At 36.1% G+C, this 21,475-nt stretch overlaps 2 protein-coding genes across 3 annotated transcripts; both read left to right on the top strand.

The window, feature by feature from the left end:
• The first annotated feature begins 349 nt into the window (after positions 1–349).
• Positions 350–2,981, top strand: LOC113772126 (methyltransferase-like protein 7A). Of its 2 annotated transcripts, none has more exons than XM_027316792.1 (4): positions 350–488; positions 2,189–2,285; positions 2,507–2,569; positions 2,643–2,981. In XM_027316792.1, exons 1-4 carry the CDS (start codon positions 486–488, stop codon positions 2,834–2,836), a joined length of 357 nt encoding a protein of 118 aa, XP_027172593.1. In that variant the 5' UTR covers positions 350–485; the 3' UTR covers positions 2,837–2,981. The 2 variants fall into 2 exon arrangements, with proteins under 2 accessions (XP_027172593.1, XP_027172522.1); XM_027316721.1 differs by lacking the exon at positions 350–488 and adding an exon at positions 1,635–1,771.
• A 3,041-nt stretch (positions 2,982–6,022) lies between these two features.
• Positions 6,023–6,686, top strand: LOC113751435 (50S ribosomal protein L7/L12-like). The gene has a single exon (XM_027295452.1). The coding sequence runs from the start codon at positions 6,023–6,025 to the stop codon at positions 6,605–6,607; it is 585 nt and encodes a 194-aa protein (XP_027151253.1). The 3' UTR covers positions 6,608–6,686.
• Positions 6,687–21,475: the final 14,789 nt, after the last annotated feature.

Raw genomic sequence — 21,475 nt, 5'->3', positions numbered from 1 at the left:
TTCTTTGTTGTTACTAGCAATAAAAGTTGTTTAATAGTCCAAATTCTGTAAACAACCTGCTATATTGCTGAATAATGTTACAGAGAGAAGTGTTGAATTCTAGAGGGGCAACCCTCTCTTTTGTTCTGTACTTTAGTTGCTGCCTCTGATGCTAAGCGAATTTTGTTCTGATTTTAGGCTTCTGAAGAGCTTAGCTTTTTTGCAGCTAGCACTGATTTTAGGCACTGGAGAAAGAAGATAGTGAAGATGGAAATAATTCTGATTCTAGCAGTTATTCTAATGATAATGAGGACGAAAGGCCGGAGAGAAAATCTATCACCACCTCTTGGCCTCAAATTTACAGGTGGTATCATCTTATCGCACATATCTATATTTGTTTCTTTCTACATCTAGCTATGGTGTTCTCTACGTTTGTTCTGTTCTTGTTCTGCAGATTCTGTATTTAGCAGTGAAGCACTTGGTTTCTTGAAAGCTGTTATATTTATATGGTACCGGATGTTTAGCTTTACCTATTCATTTTTGGCTAGGAGAGATATTTAGAAATGGGATTGAAATGCTTTCATCATTCATATTTTGGAGCTTCTTCAAGTATTTTCATTCTGTTTCGGCCATGAATATCAATAGTTTATGAGTTTGAATGGATCCAGTAACATCAGTAAAGGATAGCTATGGGCTTAAGGTAGGCTATGTAATGTTATCAAAAGGCCAGAGCATTTTATGTCTTCCCTGGATCCTTCTTCAGCTTAGCGGAACTTGGTAGGATGCACTTATATTGCTGACTACTGCCTCTATTGAAAAGATTTTCCTTCGTCATGAGGGACTGGTGGTTAATCCCTGTGAACCATCTTTGGAAGTGAAGGAGTTGTATTTGTCGTTACTACATTTATCAATGGTAGAAACCATATTTTGGATATTACCTTTCATCGAACCGCTGATTCTGGAAGAGAAGTTTCCAAACCACATCCAGAGTATTCATTTCATGGGCTTTAGACTGAACCAATTTCCAAAACTTTGGTGTGTCATAACATCTGGCCAGAACTATACCAACTTTTAGACCGTTTGCTAGATATTTTGATTGAAATAAGTGCCAGAGATCCACTCTCCTCCTCCAATCATGTACCAGCGTTTCTTATTTGCATCAGTTTTCAGTTGTTTTTGGAGAGGATAAAACATACTGGTTTGATCAAGAGTACAACCATCACTCCCTCATGTGCAATTCTACCAGCTGCAAATAATTTGGCTCTTAGCTTTTAAGATTTAGAATCAATTCCAATGGTTCTTTGTTAATTTGTTTTAAACTTGCACAACTGGATTATATATTTGAGAAATGGTTACATTAGTCATCTCACTTGGACTGTGTTCAAACTCTGGTTGATAATGCTTGGTATCTCATATCCTTGTATCAGGCAGTCCATCGATTTATACAGCAGTGTACCATCTCCAAGTCTTAACTTCCTGGGGACGCCTACGTTATCACGTTTAGGCAGCTCATTTATCTCTTCTTCATTAACAAGAAGATACACTCCTGAAGTACTCCCTTCTTCGCAAAAGCCTCTATTACCACCAGTAGCAAATGCACAGCAGCCACCAGAAAGGCGTAGTTCACTTTAAATTTACACAAGCAGTATGAGCCTGTCTATGGTGAATCAGATGGCTTCTATTAGCGATGTCTTTTTCATGTCTGCAAGATAACAGTATCTTTGCATGGCTGATTAACTGTTTGAAAGCTGAATTTTGGTTTTCAGAAGGCCACAGCCAAAAGCTAATTTGTGTATGTCGATAGCATGCTTGGTTTTCATCTAAAGTTGATATGACTGGTGCACATACCTAATCTTATGGTGCAAGAAATGATGATTTTTATGCCTCGTTTATGAGCTTTTCCTGTCTTACCTTATTTACCCAGTTGCTTCATTTATGAAAGCTTCTTTCCTTCATTTAAGTTATATCTTGGACATCAGATGCCAAGATATCTGCTCTGTCTGTTTGAGATTAGGCAGTTGCATATAGTTCCTGTCAAATGCTTTTGGCTTGAGCTTAGGATTTTCTTGGTGTTGATATTGGTCAACGATCCACTTTAGATGCCTCTTCCGTCTGTTGTTGCAGACTTATTAGTCACAGCTCATTTAAAGGTCATTTATCCCTCGGAGTTAATTTTGCAATGGGAGTGTCTGACCATTGAATTGTGCAGGTTGCAGAGGCTCTGCCCCTTGGTGATGCATCTGTGGATGCTGTAGTGGCCACACTTGTCCTATGTTCTGTCAAAGATGTTGACTTGGCGCTGCAAGGTAGGTTAATTCCTGTATGAGACACTCAAACTTTGGTAGATAAAATTTACAATTTTAGCATGCAGCATCTAAAGGTTTTTCTTAAGAAAATATGAATGGTCTACTTCTTGTTGGAAGAACATGTCATATACGCCTCAGTGGCTAGGTTTGTACTGCTCAGTGTATATCGAGTGGAAAAGAAGATAGCAGGGGCTAATACACATTCTAGTAATTGTTTTCAGAGATTATGAGGGTGCTAAAGCCAGGTGGGCTCTGTGTGTTTGTGGAACACGTAGCAGCAGAAGGTAATAAAGATGTACTTCCTCCATCTAACTGAATTATAACGTCAAAGCCTTGATTTGTCTGTTTTGCTGGCAGATGGAACAATTCGGAGATTTTTCCAAGGGATTCTTGATCCTTTGCAGCAGTTTGTTGCTGATGGCTGTCACTTCACTAGAAAAACTGGAGAAGTTATTGCTAAAGCGGTCTTCTCATCTGTTGAACTTCAGCGGGCATTTGTGTCTTCTGCCTCAATAGCAAATCCTCAGGTTTATGGGATAGCTCGCAAGTAGCCTAGATTAATGTTATGCCACATAAAATATTCCTGCTGCAAACCTTGGAATAATTATTTGAATACTGAGTGTGTCTAGTGTATTTGGATAGAGTATCATTTGAAATATTATTTAAAATAATTAATGTAGCACTTTTTGTGATGTGATGTATGTGAGATAAAAATTAGTTGAAAATATAAAAAGGTGGATTGAAAAATGTGTTTATGATGCAAGCGAAATATTATTTGAGATAAATTTGCAATCCAAACACCAGTTACACATTCCAACCATTACTTATACTTGTTGTACTACTCTATTGTAATACATTTCAACCTTCATCAGAATCAGTAATAAATTCCAACTATTGCAATTCTCTTATTGTACTACTCTTTGTGGTCCAAGCGTGGTGGTCCTTACCAAAGATGGCAGATGCCCGAAGGGTGCCATTTCCATGTAAAAGCTGAAAAAAGAAAGACAAAGCTCTCAAGGTAGTGGATGGCTTTGATTCATTTATTGATTTGCCATTTTCGACGTTAGTGCCTTAGTTGATCTTCTGAGTGGTTAAGATTGTTCACATGTACTAATTCTTATTCCATTGCTCTATGATTATCATCAATTATTAAATAGCAAGAAGTCTAAACACAAAATTAACAGTTGGGTACTACTTTACCTCCTACCTTGGTGCACAAAATAAGAAAGAAACCGACAAGTAGCACACTCTCATTTAGCTATCGACATATTTACAAACAAAAAAAGATAGGAAAAATGGATTAAGCAAAAAAGAACACGAAATTGGACATGAAAGAGATGAGGCATTGTGAGTAATAAAATTGAGGTACTAGATACTACCTTAAATTGTTAATTAGAAATATAGGCCAAATTCTTGAACTTCTCATCTAGGGGTCATCTCTTATTATTAAGTTAAAAAAAGACAATAAATAAAGAAATTCGAAAAAAAGTAATAAAACATGTAAAGTAATTCAGAAAAATAATAATAAAACATACTATTTCATTCTCAGGTTCTCTTTCCCTTTTTCATTTCCCTAAATAACTATTACTAGGGATAATTTCAGAAACCTATCTTGAGGTTTCTCATAATATCACTCAACTCTCCTGATGTCTTTAAAATCTCACTTAACTCCTTTGAATTGATATTCATTGTAGCATTTTAGCCCCTTTGAGGAAATGCAAGAAAGATAATACTTTTATTTTAGTTTACAACAACAATTTAATTTATAAAGTTTACAACAACAATAAAAAATAAAATAAGGTTAACTTTTTATAAATTGTAAATTTCTTAACTTAAACTAGTTATTTTAGTTGTTTTGGAACAAAACAAAATTTACACCTTGAAGAATTCACACATATGAAGAGATTATTTTAATTTTTAACATAACTTAAACTACATCATGTATTAAAATGTATTTCCCCAAAAAATTTCTTGACTTTCGTATAACTATCTATGAAAGTTTTCAAGGTATTAATTACTCACCAAAATCCTCCTGAATGGTTGATTCTAAATAGATTTAATTTATCCACATCTTTTGCTGTCCCACCACGATCTCTATATAGAGAAATATAGACCATTATTAGATAACAATTCATTTTTTGTTTTAATCTACATTTTTTGGTTTAACAATTTTACTTTTTGACTTTTTGGTTAAATAGTTATTAAGAGCAAAGGTGTTATTGTCAATTTATGACATTTGATAAGAATATTTAGTCTCGTCAAACTCACAGAGGAGGTAAGCAAAATTTTACAAACCTCAAGGAGCTGCGAGAAACCTCATAGATTTTTGAAATTATCCTAAAAAAAAGGGTAAACAATAAAAGAAGGCAATTGGGAAAGCCATAAAGGAGCCAGACACTGGTAAAGTAATTTACGGGGCCAAAGAGTAAAATCAATAAAAAAAAGGGCATTATTGCAAAACGGGCACTTAAATATCCGTCAGGGTTCTTATTCGCGTTTGCACACGCAGATACTTCTCACTGTCCTTCTCTGTATTCGTTTGTGCAACCTACAAAATCAACAAAAAATTGGTAAGTTCATTTGTTTGTTTATCTAGCTATGAAGGCTTTTTTTCCCCCTGTTAAATGGATGATTTATTTATGTTTTAATTTCTTGATCTTGATTGTAGCTTGTGAACCTTTCGTTGCTAATGCCTTATTGTGTCTCTCAGGAGTTCTTTATTTCTTGGTGGTTAGCTTTTCTCCATAAAGTTTATATTTTGTCATAACAATTTGTTTCTGGTGATTGGATTTTATTTTGTGCTTAGACCTATTGAAGTTCAATGAAATTGTTAGTTCTGGAGCCTGAGTTATTTTATTTTATTTTTTGGCTGGAACTGGTCTGAAACCCGAATGAAGATGGATGTAAAATTTGTTCCCTAAGTTGGCTGTTAAGGTTTCTTTTGCATATGAGTGAACTATGAATGAAAATAATCTGAAAGTACTTGCACTTGTTCCTTACTTAAGCCCTCGAATGCCTTTCCTAGTTTTTCTTTCTCCTTTGATCTATTGAGACATTGGATAGTTTGGATTTTGAACAAGAAAATATTTCAAGGGTACTCAATATTGAATCGATTGGTATATTTTGCACATTAGCTTTTCATAAGGGTTAGGTTCATTCCATAAGTCGACCACTCTCTTTAAAGATTGTTCCTTTGTAATATTTGATTGCAAGTAAGAATGCAGCCTAATACCAAACTTAATCCAAAAAAACGTTGCTTACTATTTATTTGTTGTATGCCTAGTCTGCAATGCTCTAGGTATATGCATGGAAGTCAATTCCTAGGATGCTACCATTTACCAAAACATTCTTGCGTTTGGTCTTTTTTCCCAATGCACATTCATGCAAAAGATATTTATCAAGCATGGTAGACAATGACATCAGATTGGTGGACTGAAAATTTATGAGTTGTAAACGGCTTGTAATACTAGATGTCATATTGTTGATTAGTCTTCTTATACCAGTAGGATTTCCATATTCCAGAATGAGATGATAGTCCCTGAAAATATGAATGAGATTGACATCTTCCCCATTTCTCTTCTTCAGGTGAGAAGCTCACTGGAAATAGGATGTGAAGCTTCTACACAGGAAGGAAGGATTACATTCATTTGCAGCATTTAGTGCTACAAGAGCCAAAGGGCACTGCTTCACCAGAAATCATCCTTCAGTATTTATTTGTTTGTAACTATCTTCAAACCATGAAGCTTTCTGTTGTTTTCAAATCCTTGCGTAGCTATCCCGCTCTTCGTGTGGTTACTGGCCCTCTACAGTCTCGTGCATTTCAGCCTGATTTCATTCCCAGGGATCCCAAATCAAAGCCCGTAAGACACAAGTATCTTGCTTTCTATGATCCTTATGGCCCTAGACCCCCACCTTCAGATAAGATCATTCGGCTTGTAGAGCAGATTGCAGCCCTGTCTCCGAAAGAGCGTAATTTTATTGGTCCCACGCTTAGAGACAGACTAAGGCATCCTAAGATTCAACCAGTTTTAGTGGAGGGCATGGACTTGGGTCCTTATGGAGGGTCTGGTGCTGGGTCTTCAAAGGCTGAGAAGAAAAATGTCGAAAAAATTGCATTTGATGTCAAGTTAGTAAAGTTTGATGCTGTTGCAAAAATTAAGGTGATCAAAGAGGTTCGTGCTTTCACAAATTTGGGGTTGAAGGAAGCCAAAGATTTAGTTGAGAAAGTACCAGTTTTAATTAAGCAAGGTATCACTAAAGAAGAGGCAAATGATATTATAGAGAAGATCAAGACTGTAAGGGGAGTTGCTGTTATGGAGTAGATTTTCATCGAGTTTTGTATGCTTTCTTTGAACTGTTATCAAAGTTCTATTGCCAATTTTTCGCTCTGATAGAGAAACAACTGTCATTCTGAAGATATTGTTCTTGCTGTTAATCATCAAAAGATATGAATTGCAAACAAACGGATGTTACTAATAATCGTTGAAGAGAATCCTTTCAGAAATGGCACCAAACAGGTCTGAGGTCTTAGAACAAAATGAAGATAAAAAAAGTGAAAAGCACTGAGGAAGATGTCGGACGCACAAAAGGAGAGTATCAGACGTCCGACATCCATTGAGTATCTTCGGACGAATGAAGAACTCAGACTTGGACGTTCGAAGAAGGCAATCCAGGGCTTCTACAACTACTGATCACGATCGGACGCTCAACACCTGAGCATCGGACTTCCGACAAGCATTGCTGCTCTTCGGACGCAACATCTTGGATGTATCGGCCGTCCGAAAGAATTAAAGAGGAACCTCCAAGTTTGCATCTTACCCTCGGACGCATGGCGAGAAGGGATCGGACGTCCTAAGTGGGTCAAGAAAATTTCTCGAACTCACTGACCTCGCTCGGACGCATAAAAACTGACTACCGGACGTCCGACAGCACCAATGACTAGTTGACTCTTCAGATGCCTTCTACCCGTTGACAGCATTAATTGAAGAATTTTTTGATCTCCTATAAAAAGAACAAAGTCAACCACCTCAGAAGAACTTTACACATTAAGTTTACATCAGATCTTGAGTGATTCAAGTGTGTGAATACTCCAAAAAAAATATTTGTACTCTTAGTTGTGTAATCTTCTTTTAACTTTTCAAGTGTGATCTAATTTCATCAATAGTGTAGCTTTGTGAGGGTTATCCGTGTGATTGTAAAACTTCTTTGCTTGTTCGAGTGAGACTTGAGACAAGAAGGAAATGATCCTTCGTTTGTACACAAGAGATTGGTTGAAAGTTGATCTACTGTGAAATAGCTTGATACATATACAAAGTGTTGTTCAAACTTAGTCAAGTTTGAAATTTGGTTTGCAAATTCCATCCTCTCATTTATTGTCTTGATATAAATTGCTTACTTGTTCTACTTACAAACTATTTGTACTAATCCATCAACTGGTTTTCAGTAAGGTTCCTTTGAAAAAGAAATCCAGGTCAAAGAAAAGGAGGAAAGGTGTCTCATATCTTGGCCTAATTTTTAGTTAACCTAATTCACCCCCTCTTAGGTTGTTTTCGATCCTTACAATTGGTATCAGAACTTGGTCTCCTTGAGGCTAAGCTCAATCAGTTTGGGAGTAAAAAATGACAACCAACAATGTCATGTTCTTTGAGGGACAATCTGTCACCAGACCTCCTATGTTCAATGGGTCAAACTATATGAGCTGGAAGGAGAGGATGATCATCTTCTTACAATCTATTGATATTGAGCTATGATTTATTGTCAATGAAGGACCGTTTGATGCTTCTACTATTGATGCAGAGACGAACAGGCCGAGATAAAAAACAAGAAGGGAACTAACTACTGAAGACAGAACTCATCTTACTCTAAATGCCAAGGCGATGAACGTTCTGTACAGTGCTTTAGACTCAAACGAATCTGTTAGAGTCAAGGGCTGCAAATCTGTAAAAGAAATCTGGGATAAATTTTGAGAAATACACGACAGAAGTGAAAATGTGAGAGAACAGAAAAAGTATATTCTGGTCACGAAGTATGAATCCTTCAAAATGGAACCTCACGAAAACATCAACAAGATGTATTGCAAATTCAATGATCTTATTAAGGATTTTGAAGTTCTTGAGAAAGATTACTCTCTAGGTGAGAAAAACAGAAAAATTCTGAATGCTCTGTCAAAGGATTGGGAGAGCAAAGTGACTGCCATTGAGGAAGCCAAAGATCTGAACACTCTATCTATTGAATCCCTTATAAATTCATTAATCTCTTATGAGTTAAAACTCAAGTCTAAGGTGTAGGAAGAATAAGACACAAAAGTTAGAAAAAACATAGCTCTGAAGACCTCACAAGAAGAAGATGATACAATCTCACTTGATGAAGATGACATGGAAGGTGATGACAGTGACATTGCACTCATCACACGAGGCTTCAAAAGAATATTCAATAAGAGAAGATTCAGAAAAGGAGGACATAGCAATTCCTTTCCAAATCAGACCAACAGTTTCAGAAATAAAGGAAAGCTGGAATTCAACAAAAAACAAACTGACAAGTGTTTTGAATGTGGCCAACCTGGACACTATGCAAATGAGTGTCCAATGAAGAAAAAGAAGAAGAACAAGGTTGAACGAAAAACTAAAGTTCAACAATTTCCAAATCACCTGGAATGATTGCAACTTAGAAGGTGAAGTTGAGGAAAAAGAAGAATCTGCTCAAGTGGCTTTCATGGCCATTGGAGATGAAGAGGTAATTCAATGCAACTCTCAAACTGATAGTGATAGTGATTCTGATGAAGATGTTAATTCTTTTCTAGAAAAAATGCACAACAGTTTAAAAGAATCATATGTTAGAAACAAGGAACTAAAACAGAAAGTTAGCTTTCTATTACAAGATAATGCAAATTTTTTTCAACAAAACAAGGGTCTTAAGCATGAAAATGAGAACCTGAAAAGGATTGAAACTGATGTGCTTGCTGAACTTGACAAAAGGACAAGATTCTGTAACATACTCAGAAGTGAACAATGCAGTCTAAATAGGAGGATGGATGATTTATGTCAATTGTTGCAACAAATAAAACAGACCTGCCTTCAGAAAAACAACACTGAACCTCATCTTAACACTCATCAGACAAGATTGAATTATAGTAAAAATGAGTTTAATATCTACAGGAGAAGGCAAGTCAAATTTATTAAACCTGTTCATTTGATTGATCTAATAACTGTATGCAATTTTTGTTGTCAATTTGATCACATGAGTAGCAACTGCTATGTTAAGAAAAACATGAGAAATGGAATGAGATGCATGTGGATTGTTAGACATAATACTAACCATGAAGGACCCAAAAAGTAATGGGTACCAAACATTATATTGTGGACTTCTGTGTAGGTAAAACTGGTGAACATTGTTAAAGAATCAAAATGATTCATAGATAGTGGTTGCTCAAGACATATGACTGGTGATGCATCCCAGTTCATCAAGCTCAAGCCAAAAATAAGTGGAAAGGTTACCTTTGGAGACGATAATAAAGCCAAAACTATTGGAGTTGGTGATGTTGGTAAGAATGGCCAGACTTTTGTTCATAATGTTCTTTTAGTTGATAACCTGGGCTACAATTTGCTAAGTGTTAGCCAACTATGTGATAGGAATCTGCTTGTATTATTTAACATGAATGCCTTGTTCTTGACTCAAAGTTTAACATTGTTTTCAAGGGAAAAAGAGTTAATGATATTTATGTGGTGTTTCTTGAAAAAGTTGATGCTTCCAGCCTTAATTGTCTCAAAGTTGCAAATGAGGATCCCTGGTTGTGGCACAGAAAGTTTTGTCACTTCAATATGGATTTGCTGAAAGAGATTTCCAAAAAGGACCTGATTAGAGGCTATCAAAACTCAATTTTTGTAAAGATCTCATCTGTGATGCTTGCCAATTTGAAAAACAAGTTAAGCTATCTTTTAAACCAAAAAAATGTATTTCTACCTCTAAGCCCTTAGAACTTCTTCATCTTGATCTTTTTGGCCCAACTCAAACCTCAAGCTTTGGTAGGAAGAGATTCTGTTTTGTTGTTGTTGATGACTATTCTAAATACACTTGGGTGATGTTTCTTGCACATAAAGATGATGCTTTCAAAAACTTTGTTTCCCTGTTTGCCAAGGTTCAAAATCTGATTGGTTTAAAAATCATAAAAATAAGAAGTGACAATGGCACAGAATTTCGTTTTTGTGATTTTCCTGAATTTTGTGACAACAACTGTATTACACATGAATTTTCTATTGCAAGAGTACCTCAGTAAAATGGAGTGGTTGAGAGGAAAAATAGAACTCTTCAAGAAGCTGCTAGAACCATGTTCAGTGAATGCAATTTGCCAAAGTACTTTTGGACTGAAACCATAAACACAGCATGTTATACCATGAACAGAGTTCTCTTAAGACCAATTTTGAACAAAACTTCCTATGAGCTCATGTTTGACAAATAGCCTGTTGTTGGTTACTTTAAAGTCTTTGGTTGTAAATGTTTTATCTTGAACATCAAGGAACATCTTGGAAAGTTTGACAAGAAATCTGATGAGGAAATTTTCTTGGGATATTGTGAAAACAAGAGAGACTTTGGAGTTTATAATCGTAGAACTCTGATTATAGAAGAAGCCATACATATCACTTTTGATGAATCTAATGGTGATACTTCCATGAGTTGCGGTGAAGATGATGATACAGGTGTTCGAGATGAACTAAAGAAGTTGACGATCAGCAATCAAGGCACAGCCCCATCAGAAAATGATTCAAAGGATGATGAAAATCAAGACACCTGCTAGAGAAGACAATGACAGTGACACTGGAATTCCTAGTGATCTTCCAAGAGCCTGGAAATTCGTCCAAAATCACCCCAAGGAACTTATCATTGGGGATCCATCTGAAAAGGTCAGAACATGTTCCTTTTCAAGACAATTAATAGATAACTTTGCATTGGTCTCACATTTTGAGCCCAAAAATGTTGTTGATGCATTAAAAGATGAGAACTGAATTTTAGCCATGGAAGAGGAGTTAAATCAATTTGAAAGAAACAAGATCTGGACATTAGTTGCTAGATCACAAAATCACTCCATTATTGGCACTAAGTGGGTTTTTAGAAACAAAATGAATGACAAAGCTGAGGTAGTTAGAAATAAGTCCAGATTGGTAGCCAATGGATACACTCAAGAAGAAGAAATAGATTTTGATGAATCTTTTACACCCGTAACTAGGCTAGAATCTATCAGAATGTTTTTAGCTTTTGCATGTTTCAAGAATTTTAAGTTATTTCAAATGGATGTTAAAAGTGCCTTCTTAAATGGTTTTATTGATCAAGAAATTTATGTTGATCAACCTCCTGGTTTTGAAAATGAAAATTATCCAAATTATGTTTTCAAACTCTCAAAAGCCCTATATGGCATAAAACAAGCTCCAAGAGCATGGTATGAACGTTTGAGTGGTTTTTTGATTGAAAATGGTTTCAAAAAAGGTATAGTGGATACTACCCTTTTCACTAAACAAAGTTTGCATGATTTTCTAATTATTCAAATTTATGTTGATGATATCATATTTGGTGCTACTAATGAGAGATTGTGCAAGGATTTCTCCAAGATCATGCAAAAAGAGTTTGAAATGAGCATGATGGGAGAACTGAGTTTCTTCCTTGAACTCCAAGTGACACAAACCCAAGAAGGAACATTCATCAATCAAACCAAATATACCAAGAAACTGCTGAAAAGATTTGGTATGGAGGACTCAAAGCAAGTTGGAACACCCATGTACACATCTGTCAAGCTTGACAAAGATGAAGAAGGTACAAAAATTGATGAAAAGAAGTATAAAGGTATGATTGGTAGCCTGCTTTATTTAACTGCGAGTAGACCTGATATCATGTTTGCTGTGTGCTTGTGTGCTCACTTTCAACCTTGTCCAAAGGAATCACATTTAACTGCTGTAAAACGAATCTTTAGATACTTAAAAGGAATTGTGAATTTTGGCCTTTGGTATGCTAAATGTTATGAACTTCCCTTGTATGGATTCTCTGATGCTGATTTTGGTGGCTGTAGAGTAGATAGAAAAAGTACAACTGGTATATGTAATTTTCTTGGAAATTGCTTAGTGTCCTGGTTCAGTAAGAAACAGAATGCCATTTCATTATCTACCACCGAAGCAGAATATGTTGCTGCTAGTGCCTATTGTGCTCAATTATTGTGGATGAAAAACACATTGAATGATTTCGATTTAGTATATAATTCTGTACCTATGTTTTGTGACAACACTAATGCCATCAATTTGACAAAAAATCCCATTCAACATTCTAGGACAAAGCATATAGATATTAAGCATCACTTCATTCGTGATCTTGTCCACAAGGGTGAAATTTGTATTCAATACGTCTGTTCCAAAGATCAAATTGCTGATATTCTCACAAAAACCCTTCCACTGGATCATTTTGTATATCTGAGAACAAAACTGGGCATCTCAGAAAAAATCCTCTAAGTTTCTATTTGGTCACTTCTTATCGGACGTCCGATACATTTAGGGCTGTCAACGGGTCGGGTCCGGGCCGAAATTCATTATTTCGGACCCGGACCCGAATTACTATACCGGATCCGGATCCGACCCGTTTATCCGACGGGTCTTTTATTGTATGTTCCGGATCCAGATCCGGCGGGTCTCGGATCCGGGTCGGGTCTACCCGAACAAATTTAGCAAAATTTATAATTTCTAATAAAAATGAGAAAAAAATATATTTGTAAACTAATTTCTAACTAATGCAAAGAAAAAACCAAATAAGAAAAGAAATCAAATTGACTTTACTCAAATACATCATCCTAATCAAATTATATTAATGAATATATATTTTTTAAATTATTAATTCATTTATATCCGGATCCGGGTCTAATACGGGTCGAAATACTATATTCCGTATCCGACTCGTTTTTTTTGTTTGACAAAACGGATCCGGATCAGGATCCGGGTAACGGAATTAAATCCCTACCCATACCAGCAATAATTTTACGAATCCGGTCTGGATCCGGGTCTAGACCCGACCCATTGACAGGCCTAGATACATTCAAAACGGACGTCCGACAATGTTCTTCACTCTCTTCTGGAAAGGCACTGGTTCGGACGGTTGTGTCGGACGCTTCACTTCATTCGGACGTCCGACACTCAAAAATTGAGCCTTATAAGGCAGTTACCCACCTCACTCAGTTCATTTTCCTCCACGGTCTCGAACGCAACCCTTCAGTCTCCTCTCAAATTTAAAATTCAAATTCCTCTCTCCTCAAATCAAGTTCCAAGAAATTGACTCAACCAACGGCCTTACAACTCTGTTGCCCGTTAACCACCCATAAAAATCACTCCTAACCCCCAACTACCCCATTGTTCCCAATTCACATCCGAAACCCTAACTTCTTATAACTCTCTCCTTGTGACATTTCAGTGCATTCTCACTTTTTGTTCATACTGCATTCTTCCTCTGAACCACACATTCTGCATCAAAAACACATCCACATTGCATCATGGTTAGAATCAGAGGAGGATCTACTAGTGCCGGACGGTCCTTTAGACTTAGAGATGAGGACATTGAAATTGTGAAACCGTCTACCAAAATACCTAAAAGGAAGATTGTGACCCAAGGTGGTAAAGTGAGGCAAACTGCCCAAAGAAAGAGGGTTACTCCAACTGCTGAATCATCTGATGAGCAGATAGAAGAGCAGAACTCTGATGAAATCACAGTTGGTGGAAATGAGGAACCAGAACAAGCTACCCAGAATGTTGAATCTATCTCAAGGCCATCTGGTAAAAGAAAAAGAACAGCAAAGAAGAAGAGCACTCTCCAATCCAAGAAAAAGCAATCTGCTGATCCCTCTGATGATCAGCAGAATGAGGGAAACATTGCTGAGACTCAGCAAACACCTGAACCCTCCACCAGGAAATCTCCAAGGACAAGGACTGAGGCTTAAAATGTTGGGTCATCTGGCACATAAACCTCAAATACGAAACGTTCTGGGAAGGTTCCTGTTTCTCAGCCCATAGAAGAACCCACTCCTCTCCCCAAATTCATTGATGATGAAGCCAGAGACAGATTTGAGTTAGTCTCTCAAAAAGGATTCATCACCCAAAGGCTCATCCTTCCCTATGAATTTTGTAAACTTGATCTTGAACCTGTTATTAAACTGTTTGAATTCCAAAAATGGACTCACCTTCTGACCATTCCTAATGTCTTTTACCCTTACATGCTTTATCAATTCTTTGCTAATCATAGAAAGGGTAAATCACACACTGAACTCATCTCTAGGGTCAACTCTATAGACATTACGTTAACTCCTGACATTGTGAATTCCATTCTGAAAACTAGTATTGAATCTGGTTTCAAAGGAAAAATTGCAAACCCACTTCAATGAGGAGTTTCCTTCTGCCTACCATCATTTTTACAATGCTAAACTCATGACCTATTTTCAAACCCACTTCAATACTCCTGCTGAGGCAAGATTAGATGATCTCAGTCCTCAGAATCTAATCATTTTCACCATCATTTCGAATCTGTTGGTGCCATTTGATGGCCACAGAACAGATGCAAACAAAAAGGAACTTTATCTTTTCTACTGCTTTGTTGAAAAAATTCGCATTGATTTTGGATTTGTAATGTGCAAGTTTCTGCTCAAAATTAGCACTGACAGTCGTAGGAAGCTCTCTTATGGCAGATTTCTGACCCCTATCTTTACCCATTTTGAAATAGCTTTTTCTGGAAAATCTCCCAAAGACAGTGCTTCATCAGTTTTCTCAAAAGCTTATTTTGAAAGAAAGAACTTAAAATTTTTTGAAGGCCATTGGTGCTGTAAGGAGACTGTGGCTGAGTCTAGAAGGAAAAACTTCCATGAAACCCCTGTCACTCCTAAGACTCCTCGTGATCAGTCAGGCTATGTCTCTCCTTTCACCATTCATCCTAGAAAGTCTGCCAGCAAGTCCTTCGCATCCAATTCTGAAATCATCTCCTTGCTTGAAGACCTAAAACAGCATGTTATGCTTATTGAAGATGGTCTCATGATGACTATGACCCCTGCCCAACAATCTTCCTTTATGGAAAAAAGGAACCTTCTTGTGCCTCCAATACCTGAAAATAATGAAAATGCTCATCAGAAAGAGCCAAGACCTGAACCCACAGGGCCAACTACTGGTACTGAGGCCACACCAGCTTCCAGCTCTCAGCCCAAGGATAAAGGCAAGGCTCCAGCTACTGTGGAGGCATATGAAGAAGACGATGAAGAAACTGAAGAAGAAGAGGATCCTGAACAGTTTCGTCTGGCCAGAAGGTGGCCTGGATCATCTAAAATCACTATCTAGGCACTGCTAGGTCACTGCACTTTATTTTAGGACTTGTGGTTCATCTTTTGCACTACAGAACTTTTCGTTTGTTATGTACTAAGAATTATATTTCTGGTCTACTTTTCGTACAACTGGATGTTTTCTACTATTTTTGATGTTATCTGCTATGAATAGCTATGTTTCTGTGTTTGTTATGAATGAATGTGTTTCTGTGTTTCTGGGCATGAATGGACTTTTCTGATATTATCTGATCTTTGTTGTCAAAATTTTTATTGCTAATGGATCACTGATGACAAAATTGATTAGTTATAAAGAAATTGATCATGGCAAACCTGCTTTTGTGATGACAAAAAGGGGGAGAAATGTACTAGCACTAATGGTATAAAGAAATTAGTTAGGGGTTGTCAGTTTTAGGGGGAGGTGCATTTCTTTTCGTATACTCATTGCACTTTGTTAGGGGGAGCTGTTATCCCAGTTTGTATTTCTTTTTGCTCTATCCATGTGTTTTGTCATCATCAAAAAGGGGGAGATTGTTTATCTCAATTCATATCTTTTGATGATTAACAAAACAAACGAATGTTACTAATAATCTTTAAAGAGAATCCTTTCAGAAATGGCACCAAACAGGTCTGAGGTCTCAGAGCAAAAAGAAGATCAAAAAGGTGAAAAACACTGAGGAAGATGTCGGACGCACAAAAGGAGAGTATCGGACGTCCGACATCCATTGAGTATCTTCGGACGAATGAAGAACTCAGACTCGGACGTCCGAAGAAGGCAAGCCAGGGCTTCTACAACTACTGATCATGATCGGACGCTCAACACCTGAGCATCGGACGTCCGACAAGCATTGCTGCTCTTCGGACGCAATATCTTGGATGTATCGGCCGTCCGAAAGAATTAAAGAGGAACCTCCAAGTTTGCATCTTACCCTCGGACGCATGGCGAGAAGGGATCGGACGTCCTAAGTGGGTCAAGAAAATTTCTCGAACTCACTGACCTCGCTCGGACGCATAAAAACTGACTATCGGACGTCCGACAGCACCAACGGCTAGTTGACTCTTCAGATGCCTTCTACCCGTTGACAACATTAATTGAAGAATTTTCTGATCTCCTATAAAAAGAACAAAGTCAACCACCTCAAAAGAACTTTACACATTAAGTCTACATCAGATCTTGAGTGATTCAAGTGTGTGAATACTCCAAAAAGAAGATTTGTACTCTTAGTTGTGTAATCTTCTTTTAGCTTTTCAAGTGTGATCTAATTTCATCAATAATGTAGCTTTGTGAGGGTTATCCGTGTGATTGTAAAATTTCTTTGCTTGTTCGAGTGAGACTTGAGGCAAGAAGGAAGTGATCCTTCGTTTGTACACAAGAGATTGGTTGAAAGTTGATCTACTGTGAAGTAGCTTGATACATATACAAAGTGTTGTTCAAACTTAGTCAAGTTTGAAATTTGATTTGCAAATTCCATCCTCTCATTTATTGTCTTGATATAAATTGCTTACTTGTTCTACTTACAAACTATTTGTACTAATCCATCAACTGGTTTTCAGTAAGGTTCCTTTGAAAAAGAAATCCAGGTCAAAGAAAAGGAGGAAAGGTGTCTCATATCTTGGCCTGATTTTTAGTTAACCTAATTCACCCCCCTCTTAGGCTATCTTCGATCCTTACACTTGCATATTCAAAAGAATGAAACTTTCCTTGCTAGGTAGAGGAGGAACATTATTATATATTCCTTCAAATTTGGTTGTCATACTTGATATTTTGTGCTGACCCTTAATGGGATTTTGGGATACGTATGGGCCACCAGGGAAATTGGCTTAACAGATGTCTGGTTTGTGTAAAATTGCTGGTGGATGATATTGGAATTATTGCTGATTTAGCAGTGGTTGCAACTTACAAGTAGTCTATTTGCTTCAGCATTTTAACATGGCGACTGACTTTTCAGTGGCCGCAAATGGCCTCTGTCCATTTTTGAGATGTCCAAACAGTTACATTTCAGGCTTTTGCCAGGTATGGAAATTTTGGAATCGAATTATGAGCTCTCAGCATGCGATTTTCACTTAACTGATCCCCAGCAATTAACAGACCCACACTCTAGTAGATAACATTTTTAGCCACTTCATGCAATATTTGAAAATATTTCTTGCGCAAATATGAGATGTGTAACCTTCATTGTTGTAGTCGAATAGCATTCCTAATTGACCAATTGTTACTGGTCAATTAGTTCATCTTAACCTGAAAGCATTAGTAGAGTAAATAAACATGATTGTGGCCCAAGTCTTCAGTTCTTTGGCTAGATGATAGTTAATACACGATTATGGTCTTGATTCTTCAATTCTTTGGATGGATGGAACTATTGGGAAATTGTTCATTTAATAAACATGTTTGGTCTTGATTCTTCTAGAAAAGAAAGGTAAATCCTTAAAGGCGAAGGCAAGCTCTTCGAGTGTCGAACCTTGAACATGCATGTTACCTTTTTTGCTTTTGGGTGATGACAGTAGATAACATTTCCATGTGGAGCATGACCGAGAAAGACAAAGGTCTAGAGAGTGGATGACTGTGTTCATTGATTGATTTTTCATTTCCCAAGTTATTGCATTTGTTGATCTTCCAACTTGGTTAAGATAGTGGTTGATGACGAATGAGTTGAGGCTTTCCAAAAAGGATTTGCAAACGTGGATTCATAATGTGTCAATTGCGTCCCCATGTTCCAACTCTTATCCCTCTTGTGAAAAGCAAAGATTTTTCAACTTTTTTTTTTTTGACGTGAAAGAGCTGATGGTGAAGAAAATTAAACATGAGCAATGACTTTGTTTTAACTCCTCTTTCATCACAAAATCCTTAATTAACACGACTTTTAGCATAAAACTTGGCTGCTACTACTTTTCCTCTTACCTTGCCACACAAAATAAGCAAGAAATTGACAAATACCTCCTGCGTGCCCTCATAAGTATTATTTGGCTTGTATTCTCCCAAGATATAGGTGCCTATCAAACTATAATGCGACGCAAGAAAAATAAGAAGTAAATAACAAAAGAAATGTGAAAATAAAAGCCATAAAATCAAACTAGTATAGCTTACCTCTATACATAAGCTCTTTTTTTGTTCAAATTACTCAACAGGAGTGTGCATCGAAATCAAATTCGGTAATTTGGAATTTTAAATTTGAAATTTTTGGAAATTTGGACATTAGAAAATTCAATCAATTTCAAATTCGATTTCACAAATTCCGAATTCAATTTGAAAGTCGGTAATAACCGATTTCACCTAATTCTGTAATTATATGTAAGTTTTGCTAAACTAAATGCGAACTTTTGTATAATATAAGTTTATAGTTATAACATAATATACAACTAACTTAATAAGACTTATTATTGTATTGTTTTATAATATTATTATAAATAGATTTAATATTATATAATATAAATTTTTATATTACATATATATTAATATATATAACACATACGAATTTGAAATTGAATATCAAATTAGGTATTCGATTCCGATTTCGTATTGTGAATTCGAAATCCAAAATTTCGTTTTGAGAAAACATATTCTCAAATTCAAACCAAATTCGTTTATTTTGAAAATAAAAAAATTCGATTTCCTTTTCGTTTTTCGCTTTACCGATTTCGAGAATTCCAAAATTCGAATCAAACTCGATCGATAAATCGATTTTTTTTAAGTTACATGCTCCTATAACTCAGAATGAATCACTTATTATATATTTATACTCCACCAAAGAAAGGACATATGAATTTTTTTAAGTTACATGCTCCTATAATTCAGAATGAATCACTTATTATATATTTATACTCCACCTAAGAAAGGACATAATAATTTATAACTCTCTTGTAGTATAAAGCTAAGTTAAAATATCAAACTCAAGAAAAAAGAAAAATACACACTTACACATTTCATACTTTTCCTCCGTCATTTCCCTAGAAACAAAACAAGCACCTTTAATGTAATAATAAAAAATTTTAAAAAAATGTTCGGGGGCCATTACAAAGGGCACAGCAAATATACTGGGACACAACCAGAAATCAAGCCAAATTTGAGGGCAACAAGGAAGTTTAAATAATCGCGCTCTCTCCGTCAAATTAAGGTTCTTATATTCTAGCAGAAGCCCAACAGAATCAATAATAATTTCGTAAGCCCATTGTGTTTGTTTACATCAGCACCATCATTCATGTAAATATGTGCTTAGTTATCTAAAAAAATTGTTTTGTAGCCCTTAAATGCTGGATTGCAATTCTTGTTTATTTTCTTAAGCTTCACAAGTCCTCGTGAATCTTTGGTGGCAGATGTTGTATTCTTCATTTGAGGAGTTTTTATTTCTGAGTTGGCAGTAATGCTCGTAAAGTTTAAATTTTTTTAATTGCTTCTTTCTTTTTACATAATATGGTACGAATGATTGGAAATTATTCTGTGCTTAGCTGTTTTTTCATTTATTTTAAAAAATTATAGCTTGAGATACAGCAGTTGGCGGTTGTAGTCTAGTTTTAATGATTTTGTAATAATAGTGAATTATTATGGGTTAATACATTAAAAATTATGTTGACACTGTATTTTTTAAATTATCCCCAAAAAAAACAATAAAAGAAGGCAATTGGGAAAGCCATAAAGGAGCCAAACACTGGTAAAACAATTTACGGAGCCAAAGAGTAAAATCAATAAAAAAAAGGGCATTATTGCAAAACGGGCACTTAAATATCCGTCAAGGTTCTTATTCACGTTTGCACACGCAGACGCTTCTCACTGTCATTCTCTGTATTTGTTTATACAACCCACAAAATCAACAAAAAATTGGTAAGTTCATTTGTTTGTTTATTTAGCTATTTATGTTTTAATTTCTAGATCTTGATTGTAGCTTGTGAACCTTTCGATGCTAATGCCTTATTGTGTCTCTCAGGAGTTCTTTATTTCTTGGTGGTTAGCTTTCCTCCATAAAGTTTATATTTTTTCATATCAATTTGTTTCTGGTGATTGGATTTTATTTTGTTCTTAGACCTATTGAAGTTCAATGAAATTGTTAGTTCTGGAGCCTGAGTTATTTTATTTTATTTTATTTTATTTTTTGGCTGGAACTGGTCTGAAACCCGAATGAAGATGGATGTAAAATTTGTTCCCTAAGTTGGCTGTTAAGGTTTCTTTTGCATATGAGTGAACTATGAATGAAAATAATGCGAAAGTACTTGCACTTGCTCCTTACTTAAGCCCTCGAATGCCTTTCCTAGTGTTTCTTTCTCCATTGATCTATTGAAACATTGGATAGTTTGGATTTTGAACAAGAAAATCTTGCAAGGGTACCCAATATTGAATCGATTGGTATATTTTGCACATTAGATTTTCATAAGGTTTAGGTTCATTCCATAAGTCGACCACTCTCTTTAAAGATTGTTCCTTTGTAATATTTGATTGCAAGTAAGAATGCAGCCTAATACCAAACTTAATCCAAAAAAATGTTGCTTAGTATTTAATTTGTTGTATGCCTAGTCTGCCATGCTCTGGGTATATGCATGGAAGTCAATTCCTAGAATGCTACCATTTACCAAAACATTCTTGCGTGTGGTCTTCTTTCCCAAAGCACATTTATGCAAAAAATATTTATCAAGCATGGTAGCCAATGGCTTCAAATTGGTGGACTGAAAATTTATGAGTTGTAAACGGCTTGCAATACTGGATGTCATATTGTTGATTAGTCTTCTTATACCAGTAGTATTTCCATATTCCAGAATGAGATGATAGTCCTTGAAAATATGAATGAGACTGACATCTTCCCCATTTCTCTTCTTAAGGTGAGAAGCTCACTAGAAATAGGATGTGAAGCTTCTACACAGGAAGGAAGGATTTTGCTGCATT

This window comes from Coffea eugenioides, chromosome 1, assembly GCF_003713205.1.
Source record: "Coffea eugenioides isolate CCC68of chromosome 1, Ceug_1.0, whole genome shotgun sequence".
Lineage (NCBI taxonomy): Eukaryota > Viridiplantae > Streptophyta > Magnoliopsida > Gentianales > Rubiaceae > Coffea > Coffea eugenioides.
This window is presented reverse-complemented; position numbering and strand designations above follow the sequence as displayed.

Excerpts from the sequence above, each read along its gene's own strand:
- LOC113751435 (XM_027295452.1), top strand. The coding sequence starts at position 6,023 with ATGAAGCTTTCTGTTGTTTTCAAATCCTTGCGTAGCTATCCCGCTCTT.
- LOC113772126 (XM_027316721.1), top strand. The coding sequence starts at position 1,667 with ATGTCTTTTTCATGTCTGCAAGATAACAGTATCTTTGCATGGCTGATT. Across the intron at positions 2,286-2,506 it reads TGTTGACTTGGCGCTGCAAG|AGATTATGAGGGTGCTAAAG; the intron begins GTAGGTTAATTC and ends AATTGTTTTCAG. Across the intron at positions 2,570-2,642 it reads GGAACACGTAGCAGCAGAAG|ATGGAACAATTCGGAGATTT; the intron begins GTAATAAAGATG and ends TTTTGCTGGCAG.